This window comes from Poeciliopsis prolifica, unplaced genomic scaffold (assembly GCF_027474105.1).
Source record: "Poeciliopsis prolifica strain line A6 unplaced genomic scaffold, Auburn_PproV2 SCAFFOLD026, whole genome shotgun sequence".
Lineage (NCBI taxonomy): Eukaryota > Metazoa > Chordata > Actinopteri > Cyprinodontiformes > Poeciliidae > Poeciliopsis > Poeciliopsis prolifica.
The window spans coordinates 325,552-345,939 of record NW_026562401.1 but is presented as its reverse complement, the minus strand read 5'-3'; the positions used below and the strand labels follow the sequence as shown (position 1 = coordinate 345,939).

At 41.4% G+C, this 20,388-nt stretch overlaps 1 protein-coding gene across 4 annotated transcripts in view; it reads left to right on the top strand.

Moving 5' to 3' along the window:
• kirrel3l (kirre like nephrin family adhesion molecule 3, like) overlaps positions 1-20,388 on the top strand; it is a 43,804-nt gene that overhangs the window by 10,037 nt on the left and 13,379 nt on the right. For all 4 annotated transcript variants that reach the window (XM_055047973.1, XM_055047971.1, XM_055047972.1 and 1 more), the window contains exons 2-3: positions 17,236-17,391; positions 18,020-18,169. In XM_055047973.1, coding sequence (XP_054903948.1) covers positions 17,236-17,391; positions 18,020-18,169 — 306 coding nt within the window. The remainder of the gene's footprint in view (positions 1-17,235; positions 17,392-18,019; positions 18,170-20,388) is intronic.

The window sequence follows — 20,388 nt, the reverse complement described above, 5'->3', positions numbered from 1 at the left end:
CTCTAAAACCTTTCATATGTTAGCTAAAAGCACACAATGGAAAGAATACTGTTATAACCTTGTATTGATAATTAGCCTGATCATATGTAGTGAGCATATGTCACAAATATAGTTGATTTGGTACAATGACTAACTATTTAAACAAGAATACGTCTTAGTTAGATTTCATCTTCAAAGCAACAAAAGTATAGCTACAGAATGTGGTAAATATGTTCAGAAGGTTCTGATGAAACAAAAATCTACATCAGTTATTTTGCAAACATGTGATATCAAAAGCCCTCTAGAGCACCACTAAGGTAGCCCAGTTAGTACCAGTGGTACCTATGCTGTAGGCTTAGGGTTTACATTTTGTGCAAAGCTGTGTTGGCACATTCAATATTCTGTTTAAAAAGGTCTGGGCTCATATAACGGAACCTGCACAGACTGTTTTTATTTTTTGTGAGTGAAAGACAGGATGGATGAGAAAAATCAATGACCCAATTCAACCCATTACAGCCATGACTGCTGCAGTAATGGTGTAGAAATGGACAGTGGTCATGTGGATCCCCCCCGTTTACACCTCCAGGCTTGGATCACAACTGAGGCTCTTATTCATTTCCTTCGTGCTTTGATTAAAAAAAGTATTCTGAGGGTTTCAGAGGCTCTCACATGATGGGGACAAGGGAAGAGGTTTGTTCTTTCTGTGGGGGAGAAAAAACTTTATCTCACTAGGGTTGCCAAAGGACAAACACATAACACTTGGCTGGAATTATCCTCAACAAATAACACTTGTACTCCTCTCTTCTGGCAAATGTTGGCTTTTTGATTCGAGGTAATGTGCTAACAAGCAGTGGGTATATGGAATACCCATAGTCTTAATATGTGTATTTTCAAGGAAGTGAGAGTCTGCATGTGATTTTGTGTATATATGCCAGTTTGTGTGTGCATGTGTATTTTCACACTAATTAATGAAAGGCTTTATATGCCGGCTAAAGTGACGATGGCCTGTCTCCAGTCAGGCATTGCATCCCCCTCCTGTGTCAGTCTCAACCCTTGGTGGTCCGGGTCCTCTCTCTCACACACCAACACATTAATGAGCCCAGTCTAATTAGTGCTTGTGGCTTCATACCAAGGACCCCTGAAACCACATCACCATTGTGAGTTAGCCTAATCAGGGGACCACTAAAAAGACAAGAGTGCCCAGTGCTCAAGCGAGGACGTTCACATGTATGCCCGACCAGTTTGGACTCCCTCAAATTAGCACCCCACATCTTTTGGACAAGGAGGGGGAGCAAAGAAAGAAAAGGTTGCATTTTTTCAGATTTGTGACCGCTGAGGATCGGCGGCTCACTCCTTCCCATTTATCTCCCTCATTTCCTCCCATAGTTCTCCTCCCGAGGGCGATGCAGAAAAATGATTTTCCTCTTCTTCTTCCTTATTCTTCACCGCAGATAATTCAATCTGTTTAATATAAAATAATCTCTCCCGATTTTTCAGCCTATTTTAACCTGATCAGTCAAACAGCTGCCTCAGGGGGACAAGCTGCATTCCACCTTGTCAAAAAAAAGAAAAAGAAAAAAGTCAGCCCAGTGTGCTTTGAAAAGGTTCTGATTCAAATTAAAGGACACTAAAGTTCCTACACATTTTTTAAGTCAAAATTCTGAACTTTTCCAGACTCATATTTTTAAATACTACATAGAAAATGCAGGTATGCTTTAGGGATATTGTTACATAATTTTTCATCCTTCTTGTGCCTTTCTCAACCCCCTACAGAGGAGTGAGAAACAAAATAATCCAAATAAATACACAAAAAGACATTAACAGTCCACATAAAGGAAGACAATTGGTGATGTGAGTTGTGGTACTTGAGGTCTGGGGGTTTAACTTGTGTCCCACAGCACTTAACATCCCCCTAGCCATCTCTCCTGGCAGTTAATTAGAATCCAATAAGGTTGCTGCCTGTTGGTCATTGTTCCTCCAGCGTGTTTACCCTTTCTAGAGGCTCCATTCGCTGCTTAATCTGGCGAGAAGCTGAATGTCAATAGGTCAGGCCAAGACTCAAGAGCCCTGAGAGAGAGAGGGAGAGACCCTCAGTCGACACATAGGGTGGAAGGAGAGAGGATCATTCAGCTGGAGGAAAGGGGTCATTTTTCTCCTTCCCCTCAATATTGGTCTTTGCCGTTCTATTCATCCGCACCCAGCCTCCACCTCTTGCTTCTCCCCTTCTTGTCTTTTCTTCTCACTTCTAATCCATCCTCTTGATTGTTCTAAGCTGCTTTCAGCCAGCCCCCAAGAGGGTGGGGGCGTGGAGGTGGGGGGGACTCTGAGTCTGTTTTAATTAAGATTTAAAAGACGACTCCCTCAAGCAGGGAGATTTAAGAAGAGATGGACAGAGCGGAGTAAACGAGTAAAGATGGGACAGATTGCAGATTGGACACAGCAAATATCAGAAAATCGGTACGAAGGGAAAGTTAAAAAGCTATTATTTAACGCACGTAGATGGGATCGTCGAGTACACAAGCACAGCCAGACACTGAGGCATCGAAAGGGGCTAAGCCAGATGGGGATTTTTTTTTTCTTCATTTGTAATCACACAGCACAATCTATATAGATTGATCTCAACTTCCTGTGATTCATACCGTATCCTGCGAGAGTGATATGGGATCAGTGGTAGCCAGCAGGCAAGCTGAGCGAGTTATCTCCACACTCTGTCTAATGATCGATCATCTCACCAGATGGGCTTAAGAGCCCTGTAACACTTCACTTGTTTATCAGAGCTGCAAACCTTAGGCCTATCTGTAGATGTGACCTGCAAAGTAAGTGTTATTTTTTGCAAACATAGTACTTAAGAGTAAAGGTGTTATGATGAGGGGCTCATCCAGTAAGTTCTGAAAGGGGTTTCCAGATGGGGGGCACTTACAATCTTCTAGTGGGAAATCAACAGAATTAAAGTAGTTTTACTGTATTGTTGTCATAATGGGAGAAGGTATAACTGACAGATAGAAAAACGTAGTAACATAAGCAAAAATTAAATTAGTAATCAATTTTCAAGCTCGGTCCCTCTAAATTGTATGGATATAAAAAAAAAATTAATCCTATCTAGCAAAGGGCCTCTGGGGTGGGACAAGTTTAAGAGTTTGTAGGTGGGGGAGCCTGGTAACTATGAATTCATCTCTCAAAACAATATCAGCAATTTAGGTGTGATAAGAACAAAATGAGTAAAAGAAAAAGTACGGTAGATGTAAATCGGCAGCATCAGATGTGTGTCAAAAAATATTCACCTCTTATTTTCTAACGTCTCACACAGGCTGCGTCCAGACAGCAGCCATTGCTTCTAAGCATGGATGCAGCGATCCTTTTTGAACTTGTTCTATTCAGAAGATGTGCTTCCAGCATATCCTCTCTCAACGCATTTCAGCAGAATGTGCAGAATGTGTGCTAAACGCCAGCATTTAACCAGAGGCATGCCAGCTCTCCCGCTGTGCGTTACCCATAGCAGTTCCGAAAATCAAAAAACTTCATCTTTCAAAAATGTGTATGTAGAATAGAACAATTCAGATGAGTCCATATATACTGTGGTGTTTATGTTTTGTCTCTTCCTAAAGTGGTGCCGATCCTAAAGAAGCATTTAACCCTCCTCTTGTCTTCGGGTCATTTTGACCCGAAGACAAGAGGAGGTTGTTCTTATTTTTTTCGTCAAGTTCACATTTGAATTGCTGCAGCAGAAAATTCCATCTGAGTTGTGAACACTGTAGGTCTGATTCAGGACTGTTAGATTTCAAGTTTCTGTATGCAGTTGCAATTAAAAAAATGTTTTATAAGGGCTTGTCCTCGGGTCATGTCAACCCGAGGGCAACAGGAGGGGGGGAAATTTCAAAAGATATCAGTTTTACGGAGATCAATGATGCCATTCCATACTGTTTGCCTGTCCAGCTGTGATTTCCTTAGTCTTCCGGTCAGTCTGACCTGAGGCCTGGTTTGGTTATTTTTATTTCTTTTGTAAAGTTCACATTTGGATTGCTTGAGCCTAAACTTCCCCCTGAGTTGTGCACACCATAGTTCTGATGCAGGACTGTTAGATTAAAGTTTCTGTATGCAGCTGCAATTGAAAAACATATTTTTAAGGGCTTGTCCTCGGTCGACATAAGCCGAGGACAACAGGAGGGTTAAAGGCTGACTTTTTTATTATTTCATGTTTTAAACTACTCAAGTTGGATAAGTCTAAATATTTCATATTTTGAGTTGATCAATGCAGACTAAACCGATCATTTTTTTAAATAAATTTAACTAAATCTTGGTGGCTGGCCTGATGAGCAATCTTTATTATTCGATTCTGTCCAAACAACTCCCACTTAAGAGAGGATATTGAGCTTTAAAGTCAAATTTAAATGTCCAGATGGTAGCTGTCAAATAATCTCAAGTTAGACTCTTCACTTATTCTTACACGTGGCTCTTTTTGATTTCTGGGACATCCTCATTAACGTCTTAAAAGTGTTATTGCACCATGACAAAAACAGATTACCCCACAGGAGTATGCAAGCTGTTGCATTCCTTTATTGCTGTACTTACACCATGCAAACAGGGCATTTAATGGCAAATCGGCATTTGCATGTTTATCTGCAGCCGTGTTGATGGTGTGTGCTTTGTGTTTAGTAAACCAGTCACATTGCACACATCTGCCCCTACTTGCAAACTTAACATTCTTCACTTGAAGACACACCCCAACACAAAGCGAACAAAGATGTGTTTAAGTTCATCAAACCGCAGACTTTGGTGGAGGCAAGGGTCAAAAGCCCAACCCATGGCATTCTCCACTCTGATACAACCCAACACACAGCCACCATATGTCCACTGTTTCACAGTTAATGAGCCAGCCCACCCCGGATGACAAAGATCTATTCACACTCAGTTGACTCTGAGGGAATCTGCAATTGCCACGGTGTGATTAGGACAGAATACAGCACTAGTCCAGCCAGTAGCCATTTGGGAGCAACAATAAACTAGAATGAACAGAGGAAGAAAAGGCGTGTTAGAGAATATGGTACACGAACAAAGAACTTTATAAAACACTTTAAGGGGATAAACGCAGGCATGATCTCACCCTCAGCCTCGCTATGGCTCCATCGCCCGCCTCCATCAAAGCCCCCTGAGACTCTCCCAGCACACTTTCTGCCTCCGTCACTCACAACTCTTAATAAGGCCAGCAGTAAACGGCGGGGAAAAATATGTGGGGATGAAAGCTTCTTCTCTTATGTTCTCGCTTTGAGGAAGTGTTTCAGGTTGTCAGGGGATGGGAGTCGAAGGCAGAGGGGGTGCATCTTTATGGAGTAATTCTGCATTTTAATAGAGACAATAAACCCGTCTGCTTTAAGATAATATTTTCTCCCATATCTTGTTGTGTTGTAGCTCTGGGGATTTCTGACAGACAAAAAAAAAAATTAAAATAATAATCCACCCCCTCTAAGCAAAAGGTATAGAAGAAAGCCATTCCAAAGAAGAAGGTGTGCAGCGTTCCTGTGGGAGGGATAGATCACATATATTCTTTCACCGCAGTGATTAATAACTTGGAAAAAAAGGTCAAACTTGACTTGAAACGGTCCAGTATATCACAGTTACATTTGGAGTCTGCGTTTCATACATCAGTTCTGGCAATGATGTCCCATCAGTCCCATCAGCCTGGTCACACAGGAAAGACCCTCTGTGCAGATTATCAAAGATTGATGGGGTGTCCTAGTTAAAGACAGAGAAGCTCTCTGTCGTTCGCAGCTTTTGCGGAAGCACTTTTGTGCGAGGTTTAAGTGCATATGTTATGTGAAGCCCAAGGATTTAACTCAAGTTACGAAATTTCCAGACTTATCTAAAAAAAAGACAAATGAAAAGCACCACATAAGACTTTACCTCCTCCTATGATCCTTCATACTCATTATTCTGTAACTACAAATGAAACAAACTGACAGAACAAACAGGATGTTTATCCTGATTGCTTCTTTTCTTCCTCTCCAAGACACAACCTAAGCATCTATTCTACTCTCTGTTCGCTGTCATCCTACCCATTTCTTTTTCAGAGTGCTTGCTTAATAATTAATTGATTAATTAGTTCCCTCATTAATCATTTACTCATTAATCATGGCCTGATTTTTTCTGGAGGAAGCAGCGCAATCTGAAAAACCCTGACTTCACATTTCACTCTAATTATGCTCTTTTACTAATCAACGCTTAAGAAATGGAGTTTCAGGAAATTAGTTTTCCCTGTTCTTTCCCCTCCTTTTCTCAGCACAAAGCCGGATGTAGTGAGGTTGGCGTGTTACATTTTCCCTCCCTTTTTTGTGTTCTCAAAGTTCTTAGTCAAGTAATTTTTTAGGGATGGTTCAGGATTTATTAAGTGAGTTTCTGTTAAAAGTTAGCAAAGGTTAATAACTTACCTGCAGTAGATAATTCTTTTGGCACCTTCCTTTAGTATAAATTCACATCACCTGGACCCAGACATTGAAATTAACTGTTAGTCAGTGAGAGCCCAATACTAAAGCAGACATCAACCATCTTTATCTGCAACAGTATCAAACAAACCATAGTGCTTTATTCAAATCTTTAATTTGACATCTGTATTAATCCACAGAACCTTAGAGTTTACTCTTATTAGTTTCAGGTAGGATTCTTGTTTGCTTGTGACATTTTTATTCTGAAAACATTTGTGAACCTGAGTTTGTTCTTGTTTTGCATTTTTACAGATTACTTAATAGTACATTTTAGTTTCAATCAACAGACAAGTTTTCATGACATTTTATTTCTGCATTTTTATTTGTGCATTTTACTTTGTCAACTTTGCTGTTCACAACGTAACAGCAAATTTGCTTTTCTGTTACTTTGCTGTGTTTTAATTTGAAAATGTCATTTTTAGGGTTTTGTATAAGTTATTGTAAAACGTAATGCCTATGCTATATAAGTTTTGTTTTTTTAGTTTTTTTTTTTATTGCTGTTGTGACATAGGGTCACTAAACTGATGACTGCAATGTATATTCTCTTGGAGATAGTTTTGTTATAGTAGAATATTTAAACAGAAGGATGCAGTTGTTGATGAGAGAACCAAGCCGGGCCATTGCCTTCCTACATAAGAAGGCAATGCTCAATTCTCACTTCACTGCTGCATCTTGGTTTTCTCCCATTGACATGGATTCCTCTGTTAGAATTAAATCAGGACAATCAGCGAATGGAAGAAGTTGTGAACAATGACGTCAATTTCCTGCTCAGTTTTAAAATTGTAGTCTGTCTATAGCCTTAGCAATGGTAACAGAGGAAATAAACAAAGCAATTCGGTCCGTGTTCGCCGCACTTCCAAATATTGAATTACCATTAACAGCTGCCTCATTCTACTTAGCACTTCTCTATACGCAGTGGGAGATGGTTGTTTACAGAGCTGCTGATTTGAAAACCTCAATATCAAATTGGTGCATTACAGAAGTCACAGGCAAACATTAGCAACTAAAATTTAAAATGGTCAAGCTAATGGTCTTGACTTCCTGGAGGAAGCCATGACCATTGGCTTCCTCCAATGGTCTACGTAATTTGTACGTAGCTAATTGTCTAGGACACGGGGATGTTTCTTACCAGTCCAAGAGAGAGCCAAGTCAGTATAACGTTGTGCACATAATGTTTATTTTGATTGGTTTTAGTTTTGTTTGCTTTCCTGGGGTCAACTGTTGAGTTATTACTTTGGGATTTTTGTAAATAATGTTTTGGTCATGATTTTCTGCAAATACACCACCTGCTACACTCTGCATCATCTGTCAACTACCGTTTTTCAGCCACTGTATCCAGACCATCCCACAAAATGCAGGAATGACTTCCTGTCTTTCTTCAAGCACAGCTGAAACAGGGTGTCAAGCTTAAAACACTCACCTTCATATCCTGGGTTAATTGCATACACTTACTGCAGCAGACAAAAATCTACCTACACCGCAGTACCAGACAGACTTCAGATGAGAAATAATTTAATTTTTTTCTCACTTCACAATTCACCATAACCTCCTTTCATAAATTCTGATCCGTCACTTCAACATTAGGCTCGCTGAAAATATTTTTGAACTTGCCGCATCCACATCCTAAAACAGCCTAAGCAAGCAAGTTTGAAGAGTGTGTGTAAGAACCAGAGAGGTGGATGCTCTGTGAATCACACTCTCATTGTTTCCACTGAAGCCACAAATCCCCTGGGTGAGGAGGTAATTTGTTTAATCGCCAAGAATTATAGTCCCTGGATGGAGCGATGGGGACGATAGGATAGTTCTGAAATATGTTCGGCAATGTGGAGCGAACACGAGCGGGAGAGTGACAAGGACCATTTTCAACACGTTTAATTAGAAGTGTTTGTTTGCCTTTGTGTTTCTGTTGGATGCAGGGTTCACAACACAGCTCAGCTGCTTTGTGTGAAGAGACTCTTCAGAAAAAATAAAATAAAAAAAAAGAGAATTATGCATCAAATTAAAGAGAACTCCAATGAAATAGAGGCAAGTCGGGCATTAACCTCTAAGCTTTAAAAAGCACACATATTAAACAACACTAATGAGACTCTCATTGAGCTGGCTGTGTATTATATTCAAACACACACAAAAGGGCAGCTCTGACTTTGGTGTGCCACTGCTGCTTCTGAATGAGGTTGTCTCTTATTCATCTCACTTGAAGCAAACACTGCAGGAGCGAACAATGCAATAGATGGCCCTTTCATGCTAATGAGATGCATACATTTACAGCAATACCACCCTCATTAAAAAAATAATAATAATAATAAAGGAGGGAGTATTAATTATGAAACACACTACTTCCCATCGCGGGGAGCTCAGGGGGTCTCCACTGGGCTCAATTAAGAAGAGCAGGCCACAAATCCCATGACTAAATTAATTGATACCCCAGAGCATAAAGCTCTGAGTCTCTCTACCAAATCTATGTTGAGAGAATTTCTGTTTTCATTTCTAAAGCAATTGCAAAATATGAGACATAAAGACGAATGTAATTTACTTTAAAAGAAAAAAATTCTCTTCTGTGTTTGTTTTATAAATTTTTCTTCTGTGTTTTTTTATTTTATTTTTTTAAATTGTATGCCAACCCTAGAATGAATTGGGACCCTAAGCAGAATTTGTTTTGCATCACAAATGCCAGTTTTTATATACTAAATAAATAGCTACAAAAATAAGTGATAGATTAGTTCATTTCTGTATCTAGTCAGAAAAGAGTACTCAATTATGCTTTTTTAATGTTTTTTTTTTTCATTTGCATTGGTGTGAAATGCAAATATATGATTATTTTCAGTGGTGCTAAAACTGTAACAAATTTTACATTTCTTTATATTTTACTTGAATCAAATGCTCTTGGTGGACCCCACCTGGCCTGGAAGTCCACTGCAGTAGCTTTTTTCACTTAATCCCTGTGGACAGTCCCAATTCCTTTTTCATCTCTGGGCCATCTCTCGACCACATGTTGACACTGTTTTATCCACCATGTTAGCTATTGCACCTACACTATAGCAAGGCTTTTACTTAAAAAAAATAAAAATAAAAACACACAAGAAGATAATGACTAAAAGCACAGTAAATTGTAGTGAAAGTCCTTCCATCCAAGCACTGTTAAAAAATAAAAAATTAAAATAAGGGAGAAGGAGAAGGAGGAGGAGGAGAAACTGGAATGGAGTCGAGAGAAGATGCAGGGAAGGGGGTGCAGAGTGGGAAAGGGCTGGAACTGTGACACACATCCAGCCAGCAGCTGTCTTGCTGAGAAAAACACCAGGGGGTGAGCAGGAGCGAAATGACAAGACTAGCTCAATCAACATCTTGTCAACACAGCAAGCTGATGTGTACAGACAATTTCATACCACCACCACAGACCCCCTCCTTTCCTTTTTCTTCCCGTTTTTTTTTTTTTTTTTTTTTTTTTTTTCTCTTCACATGGCTTTTTGTTTCCTGTCCTGCTGCCAGCCAGCCAGCCAGTCACTTGCTATCTGTCTGCACGGAGTCAGCTCTCAGCTCTCTGGCTCAGGGCTTCAGTGTGTGTGTGTTTGAAGGGAAGAAAGGGTGTGTGGGGGGGTGTTTAAAAGCCATACTAGAATTATGCAGAAGGAGACGCTTCTGCCTACTCAAAACCCTGAAGATACGGGACCACAAGGGTGATCGTGCATATACGCGTGGCAGGTTGTCAAGGCACTGCAGCACGGTGACTGCGCGAATCATTCACATGCGCTCACATGCTGACTGTGTCACATCAGCACTCTGACCACCCCATCCCACCCTCCTTTTTCACTTTTTCTCCTTGCATGCATACCACTCTATTTCGCTATCCAATGCAAACTGTTGGAGCAGCTACTTAGTGCGTGAGTCCGCGGCTGCTCGCCCGTGCGATCAGCCTCACTGCTGCCCTGATGTGTGCAGCGCCCCGTCGCAGCGGGAAAAAGCCTCGCGGTGTCGGCCTTGGAGACAGGCTGATTACAGCATTCCATCAATCGCTCCCCTGCTGCACCAGAACCACCTGCCTCTGACTTGCTCCTTTGCAACTACAAGTTGACAGAAACCCACTTTTTTTTTTTTTCCATTTTTACCTTGCCTTATTTTATTTTTTATCTTTCTAACATATGGCTCCTTTTTTCTCCCTGCTGCTCCCCTTCTAACCTGCTTTCTTGAGTGTTGTGTTGACAAGCTGACACAAACCCCTGTGATTTTCACACCACGAATTCAAAGAGCAAAAGTAAAAGGGACAGAAGGATCCAAGACAGCAAAGAGGAAGAGAATCTTTTAGGGGAGTCTGGCAGAAGATGACAGCTGACAGTCTAGAAATGCAGAGCGATGGCAGAAGAGCCAAAGAGAAACAAATCAACAATTAGTAACACCTTATATAATGTTCAAGGAGGGCCTGCTAGCCATTGATTTCAGGGATCATGCCTCACTGGCTGCAGACATATGCGCGGTAAGCAGAGCAGTGAGCGGATGGCAATGGATTGCAGATGGATGCAGGACTGGAGGAAATTGCCCTGGGTGGGGGTATCAGTAGAGCAGCGGGCGGTGGGGGGTTTTCTGGCGGGTGGATAAACTGGTCTACTTTCTAAAAATCACCCGGGCCTGAGCCAAGATTTTCACAATGGAATAAAGGCTGAAAGGGGAGGCTAGGCGGATTAAACTCTGGCAAAACAGCTCTTAAAAAGCTGTTAGAGTGCAATTTGGGCAGAAAAACGCAGAATGGGAGAAAAGATAGTGAGAATGGGAGGGTGGGTGGTACGGTTAGTTGGAATGTAGCGTGGGAGAGACAGGGATAGAACTGAGTCTGCATGGGCACCATTAGAGACAACGGCGTCTGCAAAGACGCAAGCTGAAGCTGTCTGCGACCATCCGAAGCCGAAGGAAAGAACAGAGGTTCTTACACATTGAGCTCATGTGTTTTTGATGCCACATTGCTGCGAGCCAGTGGGTGGTATCTGTTGTTAGCCCCCTTCGAGCTTTCAGAAGTTCTGTAGGAGTCACGCTAATGAGCTTAGTAGCCAGATCAAATATGAGATGGGTGCAGTATCCCCTTTGGGACTCTTTGGTGCAGCCGCTCAGTACGACTGTCTGCTTTGTACATGCACACACGCACAAGTGCATTCACACAGGGAAAGAAAGACAAAAGAGCTCAGCTCAAAACAAAGGGATAATAATTCCACGCAGAGTTCCCCTTTTCCAGCTTGATTTAGAAGCCTTATCTAGACAAGGCACAATGGATACCATTTAGGAAAAAAGGTTGTTTATTCGAAGTTAAAAGATTATTTTCCCACCAATTGCTGTATTCCAGAGTCCTCTTTATCCTTCTCATATTTTTAGGTTTCCTTTTTTTATGGAAAAATTGAGCTAGGGTAGATTGTACTTTCGTGTCCCGGCGCTTTCCTGACATTTTAAAAAAAAGATTTTGACTTACCAAAGCACAGTTTAAGTCAACCAGTAAAACTGGGTAGCACTTGTATTTACAGACCCAGGATTGTGGCAATTGGCCTCCTTGAACTGAATTTGATTGAGGTCATGGAATAAAATGACTGTGCGAGATGGAGCATCTTTCTCGAAAATGTATTCAGCCGAGTGTTGATGCAAAACAAGGGAAATATGAACAGGGAGTGAAGTCTTGTATTACTTAGTGGTTTATTTGAAGGACATGGCCTCCTGTTAAATTAACTAACAGCCTTGGGTGCATTTTTACATCCAACAGTTACTGTGGTGACTTGCCAGTAAATGTGCTGTGTGTTGGATTTATATTTTCTCTAAAGGTCATCTCCAGTGCCATTAACTCTTCCTCCTGTTTTTACACACAGAAAGAAAGTCTAATTTGATCAAGGCACGTGTCCAGCGTTGAACAGATCATTGCTGACATCTGTCCATCTTGTCCTGATCCCTCTTAATGTGAACGCAGGAAAGTGCCAGAGTCAACGTAAAGCTCTTTAAGAGGTGATGGTCAAGTCTGGGAGGAAGCTCTGCTGCACTTAGCTCCAACCATGTGACAGCAAAGTCAGTGTGTCAAAGCATCCGCTAAATGTGCCCGCTGGTGCCTGACAAGTCGATGTCCATATTAACGCATGCCCCGTCCTACATGCTCATTCACATATTCAGATGCACGCTCCCAGAAACAGATATAAACACAGCACATTTCTCAACAGGGAAAGAAAGGAATCAAATAAAATCATAGCTGGCTCTTACCATCAGCCAGAAATCCACATGAACTTGGTCTCGTGTGTATCGGGCAGTGTGAAATTATAGTCCTTTTTAAGAAATCCGGATTAAAATTTAACAGGCCACATATGCATTGACCTTGTTAGCAGGAGATGAAAAACACACACTAGACATGGAACAAGGACAGAAACATAATGAATGCAATAAATTTTGTTGCTTTGAAATCTTGCAGGATGCAATGTTGAAGTGAGCATGAATAACTATAATCACCCTGACACATTTTGACCTTCGTAAGGTAGCCTATGAAATTAATATCTGCTGCAGATGTTTTATTTGTGCAGTGAATTTAGGAACCAGTTTTTCAACTTCATTATGTTGATGATGGGGGTCATGAAAGTTTGGTTGCCGAGTCCTCATGTGTTTTATAGTTCTCGAGAAAGTTCACCAATGTGTTCCTCAGGGCCTTCATTTGAAAGGCTGATGCAGGAATATGGAAAACCGATTCTCATCACAAAGTTGATCTTGATCCCAGTGTGCTTTGGTTTCACCAGGGATGCTGCTTTTCTCCTACCCTGTTTGAGGTAGGCACATAAGGAACAGGATGTCTGCTTTGGGAACTTAATGTTCTTAATCTTACGGATGATTTAGTGCCATTTGCATTTTACAGCTGTAGTCTTTGGGAAGCAATAGATTGGTTGATAGCAGAATTTGAAGTGGCCAGGATGACAGCCAAGTTTTCTGAATATGAGGCCATAGTTCTTAACTAGAAAACAGTGGATTGCTCCTTTCAGTTTGACGGTCAGGTACCTTCTTCATTGCAGGATGAAGTCGTTTAGATTGGGGTCTCACCTGCTGTATTCTGGAAATGCTCCAGATTGACCACCAGAAAAATATAACTGAAATAATGAGACCCTGGAAGAGTTGTGAATGGTACATCATGCTGTCCTTATCATTAACAGTAGTACGAGAGAGCAGTAGCTTGATAACTAGATTTTGACAGTTCGTTGTGGCTCCGGTGTTGGATAGAGCTTTATCAAATACCAGGGCTCCAAATTGCTTTTCACTACAATGGCCCTTGTCTAGCGCCTTTTCAAGTCGTTAGACGCCAGAGAGCTTTACACTACATTCAGTGATTCATTCAATTGCAAACATGTTCACAAGCTAATGATGGCATGCTACTGGATAGTAGCCACAGCTGTCCTGGTTCAGTCTGACAGAAGCGAGGCTGCCATGCATCAGGGCTCCTCTGACCACCACCAGCAGGTAATACAGGTAAAGTGTCTTGCCCAAGTAAATAATGGCCGAGTAGGAATCAAACTTGCAACCCTTGGAATGTAGTAGCCTACCCTGTGGGTATGGGGAACTGTTACCCATACCCTTGTTTCTGAAAAAAGGATGGATGACTGGATGCACAGCAAAAGTGTTTCAAGAAAATTTCAGGGTTTTTTTCAATATTCAAGCTTCCCATGTTTAATTTGGGGGAAAAACACTCAGCGCAGTGCAGTTTGTGTTTGTGTACTTGAGCACAAGTGCGTGACACAGCAGCCCACAGAGAACAAGCCTCTTCACACCCACATCTTACTTTTTCTACTTTCAATTCTTTGTCTGGTTCTGTTCCTTTTTTCCCCCACACCAGAAATGTATTCATGTAATTAAGCTGCTAATACACCGTCAAAGAATTGTCTAATTCAGCAAGGAGGAATTAAAGGAATCTGGCATGAGTCATTAGCCAGTCGAGATGTTCTGTTCAGCGTTTTCAATAAGGGATCTGGAGAGCCATGAATCACTTATAGGGCGTAAAAGAACAGTCTCTGCACCACATGCTCTGCGCTTCATGTTTGTATAGCTGCACATATATGTGTGCGTGTGACGTTAATTGCCATTTGCGAGCATGAAAAATGGTATGTGGGTGAGGTAAAGAGAAACAATTCAGTGCATGTAATCCATCTTAACAATCAACCAATGCAGTGAATTATTACCCATTGTAAACATTTAGATATTCTGAGCGAGAAACTTAATTGCAATCAATGTTTGCACTGCTGCAAGCATGGGGAGGAAAATCCTCAGCTCATTCTGCAAGGAGAGAAAAAGGAAACACACAGAAGCTCATAAAGGCAGCATGTTTGGGACTTGGAAAAAAAAAAACATTTATATATATATATTTTTTAAGAGTATGACGGGAAAATTCCAGCCTTCGGTAAATGCCTAATAGACTGAGCTCGAAGACTACACTTCTCATTGACGCTCTAAAATTGGCCTCTTTTGATCCAGAGTGCGTGATACACATACTGCCTACCTGTTTGCACCCACTGCTCACTCGCATTTTGATAAAGTGATGCATAGGGAGAGAATATTAGAATGCTTTTTGGGCTTTTTTTCCCCCTAATAAACTATTAACTCCTCCTTGGGGCCAGATGGGGGAGTGAGAGAGATTGGGTGGAAGCAAAAATGGGTTTTAAGAGGGATGCTGAGAACCATGATGTGTTGGGATGAACTCTCGTTCTTGATGAGCTCACTGTTTGGCATCTTTAATTGTGATGTTGCGTGACACTGGCGGGAGGTGGGCTGAAAGGGCGAAGGAGGAGAGGGGTGAGGTTCAGTCCAGGGTGCATCCGGAGATGAAGTGGGTAATTGAGTGGGGAATAAACAGTGCCAACGATCTGGGAAGCCCCCTCCCATTTCAAACTGGAGTAAAAAAAAAAACATTCAGAGAATGGAGTGAGAAGAGATGAAGAAAGAGAAAAGAGTGAGACTGAGAGAAAATTCCATCCACCCTCTGGGGGGAAAAGCTGCTATTGAAAAGCTATTAAACTTGCATTTAGCAGGATTGATTGGAAATGAAGAGGCCTATTAAAAGAGAGGGACAAGGGGACAATAGCGCGTCTCTGGCCGCCGTATGTTGCCCTCCTTTTAGTGGCTTTCTTTGCTCGTGGAGGCGGGGGGGCGGCTGTCTGTTTAAGCGCTCCCACCAAGAGAAGCAGTTAAAAAGGGGGGGCTTAGCACTGGCTGAATAGGACCCGTCTTTATCTTCCTTCATCCCCCCTTTTCCTTCTTTTCTGCACTGTGCAACAAAGAAGTGGAGATGCTGAAAGAGGGAAGGGTTTTTTTTTCTTCTTTTTATAAGTCCCTTTCCCAACTCACACAGACACCCTGCGAAGATAACCAACCAACAGCCTCTCCTCTCCTTCTCACCACCTACCTTCCCCCTATGGATTAGTTACCTCTGGAGTGTTGCCATCTTTCCCCTGCCAGTAGGATTTGTAATACTCAATCTTTAGCATAGTGGCACAAACAGTTGGAGCCGAGTATCCGTATTCACGCTGCGCTTCGGCATGTGTGTGAAGGCAAGCCAGCCAATCCGGAGGGAGCGCGTGCGCCTTTTGCTTAAACACAGCAGCGAGACGGCAGCAGGTGTCTCCACTGACTTTCAGCAGGCTCAAACGGATGGTTCCCCCGGGAACTTTAATGGAGTTTTGATTGTTTAACATCCATTTTTACAGAAAAGCACATTTAAAGAGTGGCAGATTTTTCTCCCCAGAAGTGTGTTTTCTCTTCATGTCTGTAAGCGTATAACCATATGGTCTTTTGAAAGCGTTGAATAAGTAATGGGGTACTGCTGACTCTGTTAGAGTTCTTTATAAAGAAAAAATAAACCTACACAAGGTGGTATGTTCATTCTCTGATGGGTGTTGTGAAAACACAAATGCATGCTGTAAGGTTCACATGATCACAGAATGATCATCGTGATCACGTACTTCTGCTTCAGCTTCTCCATCTACAGCAGCATTGTGGCTTTTGCTGCTCAAGTACAACTTTTGAATCTCTTCAACGCTAATAAATGTTGCTCTTCCACCTTGTGGATGTCATCAGTCAAAGTTTAGATCTTACGACAACTTTGAAACCCTTAGAACTCAAATGCTTCTATTATTTAAAATCAATATCAGGAGAACAATGTGGCACAAGAGGGAAGCGCACAACTCATGTACGGAGGCCTCAGTTTTCTATGTGGCCGATGCAGTTTAGAGTCTCGGCCCGTTGACCAACTCTCAGAACCAATTTTCCGTCAGCTTACTGACGAATAAAGGGCACTACAGTCAGAAAATCTTTAAAAAATCTTTATCAAAATCTGTTTAGAGAAATCTTATACTGATGATCACTGTTTATTGATGTCGAACAATATCACTGTGTTTCCTATAACAAGAAGAGTCACAATCTGACTTTAGCACAAAAGGTGGGATTGTTTTCAACTTTAATACAACTTGAAAGCTGTCAGAGTCCCATGTCAAATCAGTCACTCCGTTTGCTGGAGAGTTAAATCCATCCATTGTGTCACTTATGATGTTACTGATCCTCAACCAGAACAGTTTGCTTTATTTTTTTAGTGCAACTCTGATCCTTTTTCAATCTTTGCTGTTGATATTTATACTTTGTCACCCTGATGTGTTGTTATTGTACGCGTAAAATTGTTTAAATGAAAAATAAAAACTCCTCAGTTTAAGATAACTGATGGCTGACTCTAACTGTATTTTTTCTGTTTTACGAGCTGGGAAATGGTTTTCACATTGTCCTTTTCACTTTTGTCTTCCAGCAGCCACCAAAGCAGCCTACTTCTCCCAGCAGCCCCAGGACCAGGTGGTGGTGCAGGGCCAGTCCGTGACTCTGCCTTGTGTGATTGTGGGTTACAGAGGAATGGTCCAGTGGACCAAAGATGGCTTGGCATTGGGTGGAGAGAGAGACCTACCAGGTACGGTCACTACCCTTGTTTCTGTTGCCCCCTCCTTACTCCTGCTCTCTGTATTTATTGTCCTCTGTGTCTCATCGGGTCTTGTTGCGATCAATGCCCCGTCTCATTAGAAATCAGCTCCCTCTCTCTCAGCCGTTGGGGTTTTTACACAAATGAATGGCGAGGGGAGAACACACTGCTGACAGATCGGCTCCTGCTGCACACACCAAACTTTAATTTGTTGCTTAGCATTTTAAGAGTCTGGTAGGAAGGTGGATAATCAATTGGCTTTTGTCACGCACTGACATTTAAATGTGTAGCAGCGTAGTGAGAAAGCGGAGAGGCTTCCTCTTGACCTTAGCAACCCCCTCTTTATTGTGTCTGTGTTTAAAGGACAACCTCCTCATGCAGAAGCCCTCTTACATGTTGTGTTTCAAGCCTCATGCCACTGTGCTAACACAACAGTTAAATGCCTGGCCCCTGTAAGGTGCTGTATGCTTTTCACTTGTGCTTCATAAAGAGCTTTTACACCTCTTTTTCTCCCTTTGTTCAGAGCAGGAGCCTGGTTATTTTTTACTCGTTTTAAATATGATTGTTGTTGCTCGAATTGTTTACTTCTAACTCTATTCTCTGTGCTGGCTTCATGCAGGCTGGACGCGCTATTCCTTAATGGGCGACCCGCTATCAGGCGAGCACAGCTTGCTGATCGATTCAGCGGAGTTGGCGGATGACGCGGTTTATGAGTGTCAGGCTACACAGGCAGCGCTCCGCTCCCACCGTGCCAAGCTCACTGTACTAGGTAAGATACACAGCTCACTCATGATCCTCCCACCCAGCTCTTGTGCCAGGGTCTGCATCCTGGCAGAGCTTTGAAAGAAAAGAGGGGGGGAAAAAATGGGGAGTGTCTTTATCACAAAACACCAAGGCAGAAAGACAAGTGTAATTTCCAAGACTTCGATAAAAAAAGAAAAACCACTTCATTGGATATTCAGATCTTAAACCCAATGCTGTGTTAGGATTCGATTCATTAGCTCGGGTCTGCAAGAAAATGGTCACACTTCTTAAGTTCTAACTTTCTTGGATACGCTTCTTTTTCTGCATTAGGTAGCAGATTATATGTTGTTGTTACATTTTTTATTCTTTTTTGTCACAAATAGACATTTTAGATAATCCAACCAATTTCACACAAAAAAGTAAATCAAACATGCAGTTTTTAAATGATGTTTTCCTTTACAATGGTTAAACAGCTATCCAAGCTAACCTTAGTTTAACACTTAAATAGAACCTGTCTAAAAAATAAGTTGACAAAACGTTCTCAAAAAACAGTACATTATGCAGAAAAGAAATTTGAGAATGCCCTGATAAATTACCAACATGAAGAGTTTGCATAGGCCAAGTCAAAGTCTGGACTTAAATCCTTAAGTCCTCATGTGACTCTAAACTGGTGATTTGTCTTTTCCGCGTGTGTCCAATTCTGCAAAGAAGAGTGGTACAAAATGACAACATGTAATTTTAAACTTCTAAGTGCAGCTGATGCCTCCAAGGGTGACACAGCCAGTTTACGAAGCAATTACTTCTTTTTTACATAAGGGCTGGTTAATGTGGTCTGTCGTTCTTCCTTAATGAATTAAATTATCAATTAACAATTGCATTTAGTATTTACCCAGCTTACTTTTGAAAGATGATCAAATTTACAGAAACGTTTATGTTCGACAAAAAAGGAAAAACAAAAACAACAAAAAAAACCTACAAAGTATCAAATACACTTTTCAGCACTATAAGGTTGTTTAAAACTTGTCGTTTGTATCTTTTATTAACTTCTTATGTACAGACTGGGGTAAGATTTTATTGTATACTGCAAAAACACGTCTTAAGGAAGTGCCAAGCAAAGCTCAGCAAAAAAAGAGGGGAAACGCCTTTACTCTCTCTCAGTGGCAATAATCGAGACTGTACAGGTCCAAGATAATGTGATTGCTGCAGTCACAAATGACTCGCACAGTTGCTTGAAGGTCCAGATCTGCACAGTTAGCACATTTTGCAGCAAGCCACAACATCTATCAAGTGCAGGGCGGTTTTGTACATTAACGTGATGTGAGTGATCTACTTCTTCACACAGACATTCAGAAGTGTAGGAGAGGGTTGGGGGGGGTATGGTCAGAGTAGCGAGGATTAGAAGTGACAGACCTTATGGGAGTCGGTTAGGTGCTGCTGGCATCTGGTGGCATGCAAAGGAACACCACTCCATTAATTAGTCCTGTCAATAGTCTACAAATGACTACACAAGCAAATAATCCTAATAAGGAGGGAGAAACTCAAAGGAAGAGTTTATGCAGAGCAGTTGCGGCAAATTGTGTCACAAAGGCTGTCGTTCTGTTATTTATTTGTTGCCACGGAGGCAAAGTGTCAAATACTGGAGATTGGGTCAGCTAAGTAGAAAAGTCACACTCAGAACTGAAATAGAACACAAGTACTGAAACCCCCTCCATGCTTTTACAACTTGCCATATTTCAATTAGCTTCAGTATACTTTTAGGAGGTGTTTTATGTTTAGATGTTTAAAGGAGTGTTAGGATTCAGCTTTGGAAAGACATAGACATCATCTCAACTGAAGGGAACAGCATAAATCAGAGAAGCAGTCTAGAGGTTTCTGGTAGCTCTGGAGGAACTGCAGTGAGCTACAGCTCAGGTAACTACAATCATGTCTGTCATAGACAAAATCTCATACAGATGTATGGAAACGCAAACAATATGTGTTCAGTTTTTATTTGTGTAGTATTCTGACAACCATGTATATTGTTCCTCCCAATTCACAATTGGTTAATAATAGCGGGACATAAAATCTGAATAAAATAAATGTAATTTCCGACTGCAATGACATAAAGTGTGACAAGGGTGTGAACACTTTGGCAAGGCACTGTGAATAGATAAATAAATTGTGAATGCTCATCTGTCCACCTTTCTGTGTAGTTTCACACCTGTGCAGAGCAAAGCAGTCTGCAGCTTTCCCTATGTAGAAATA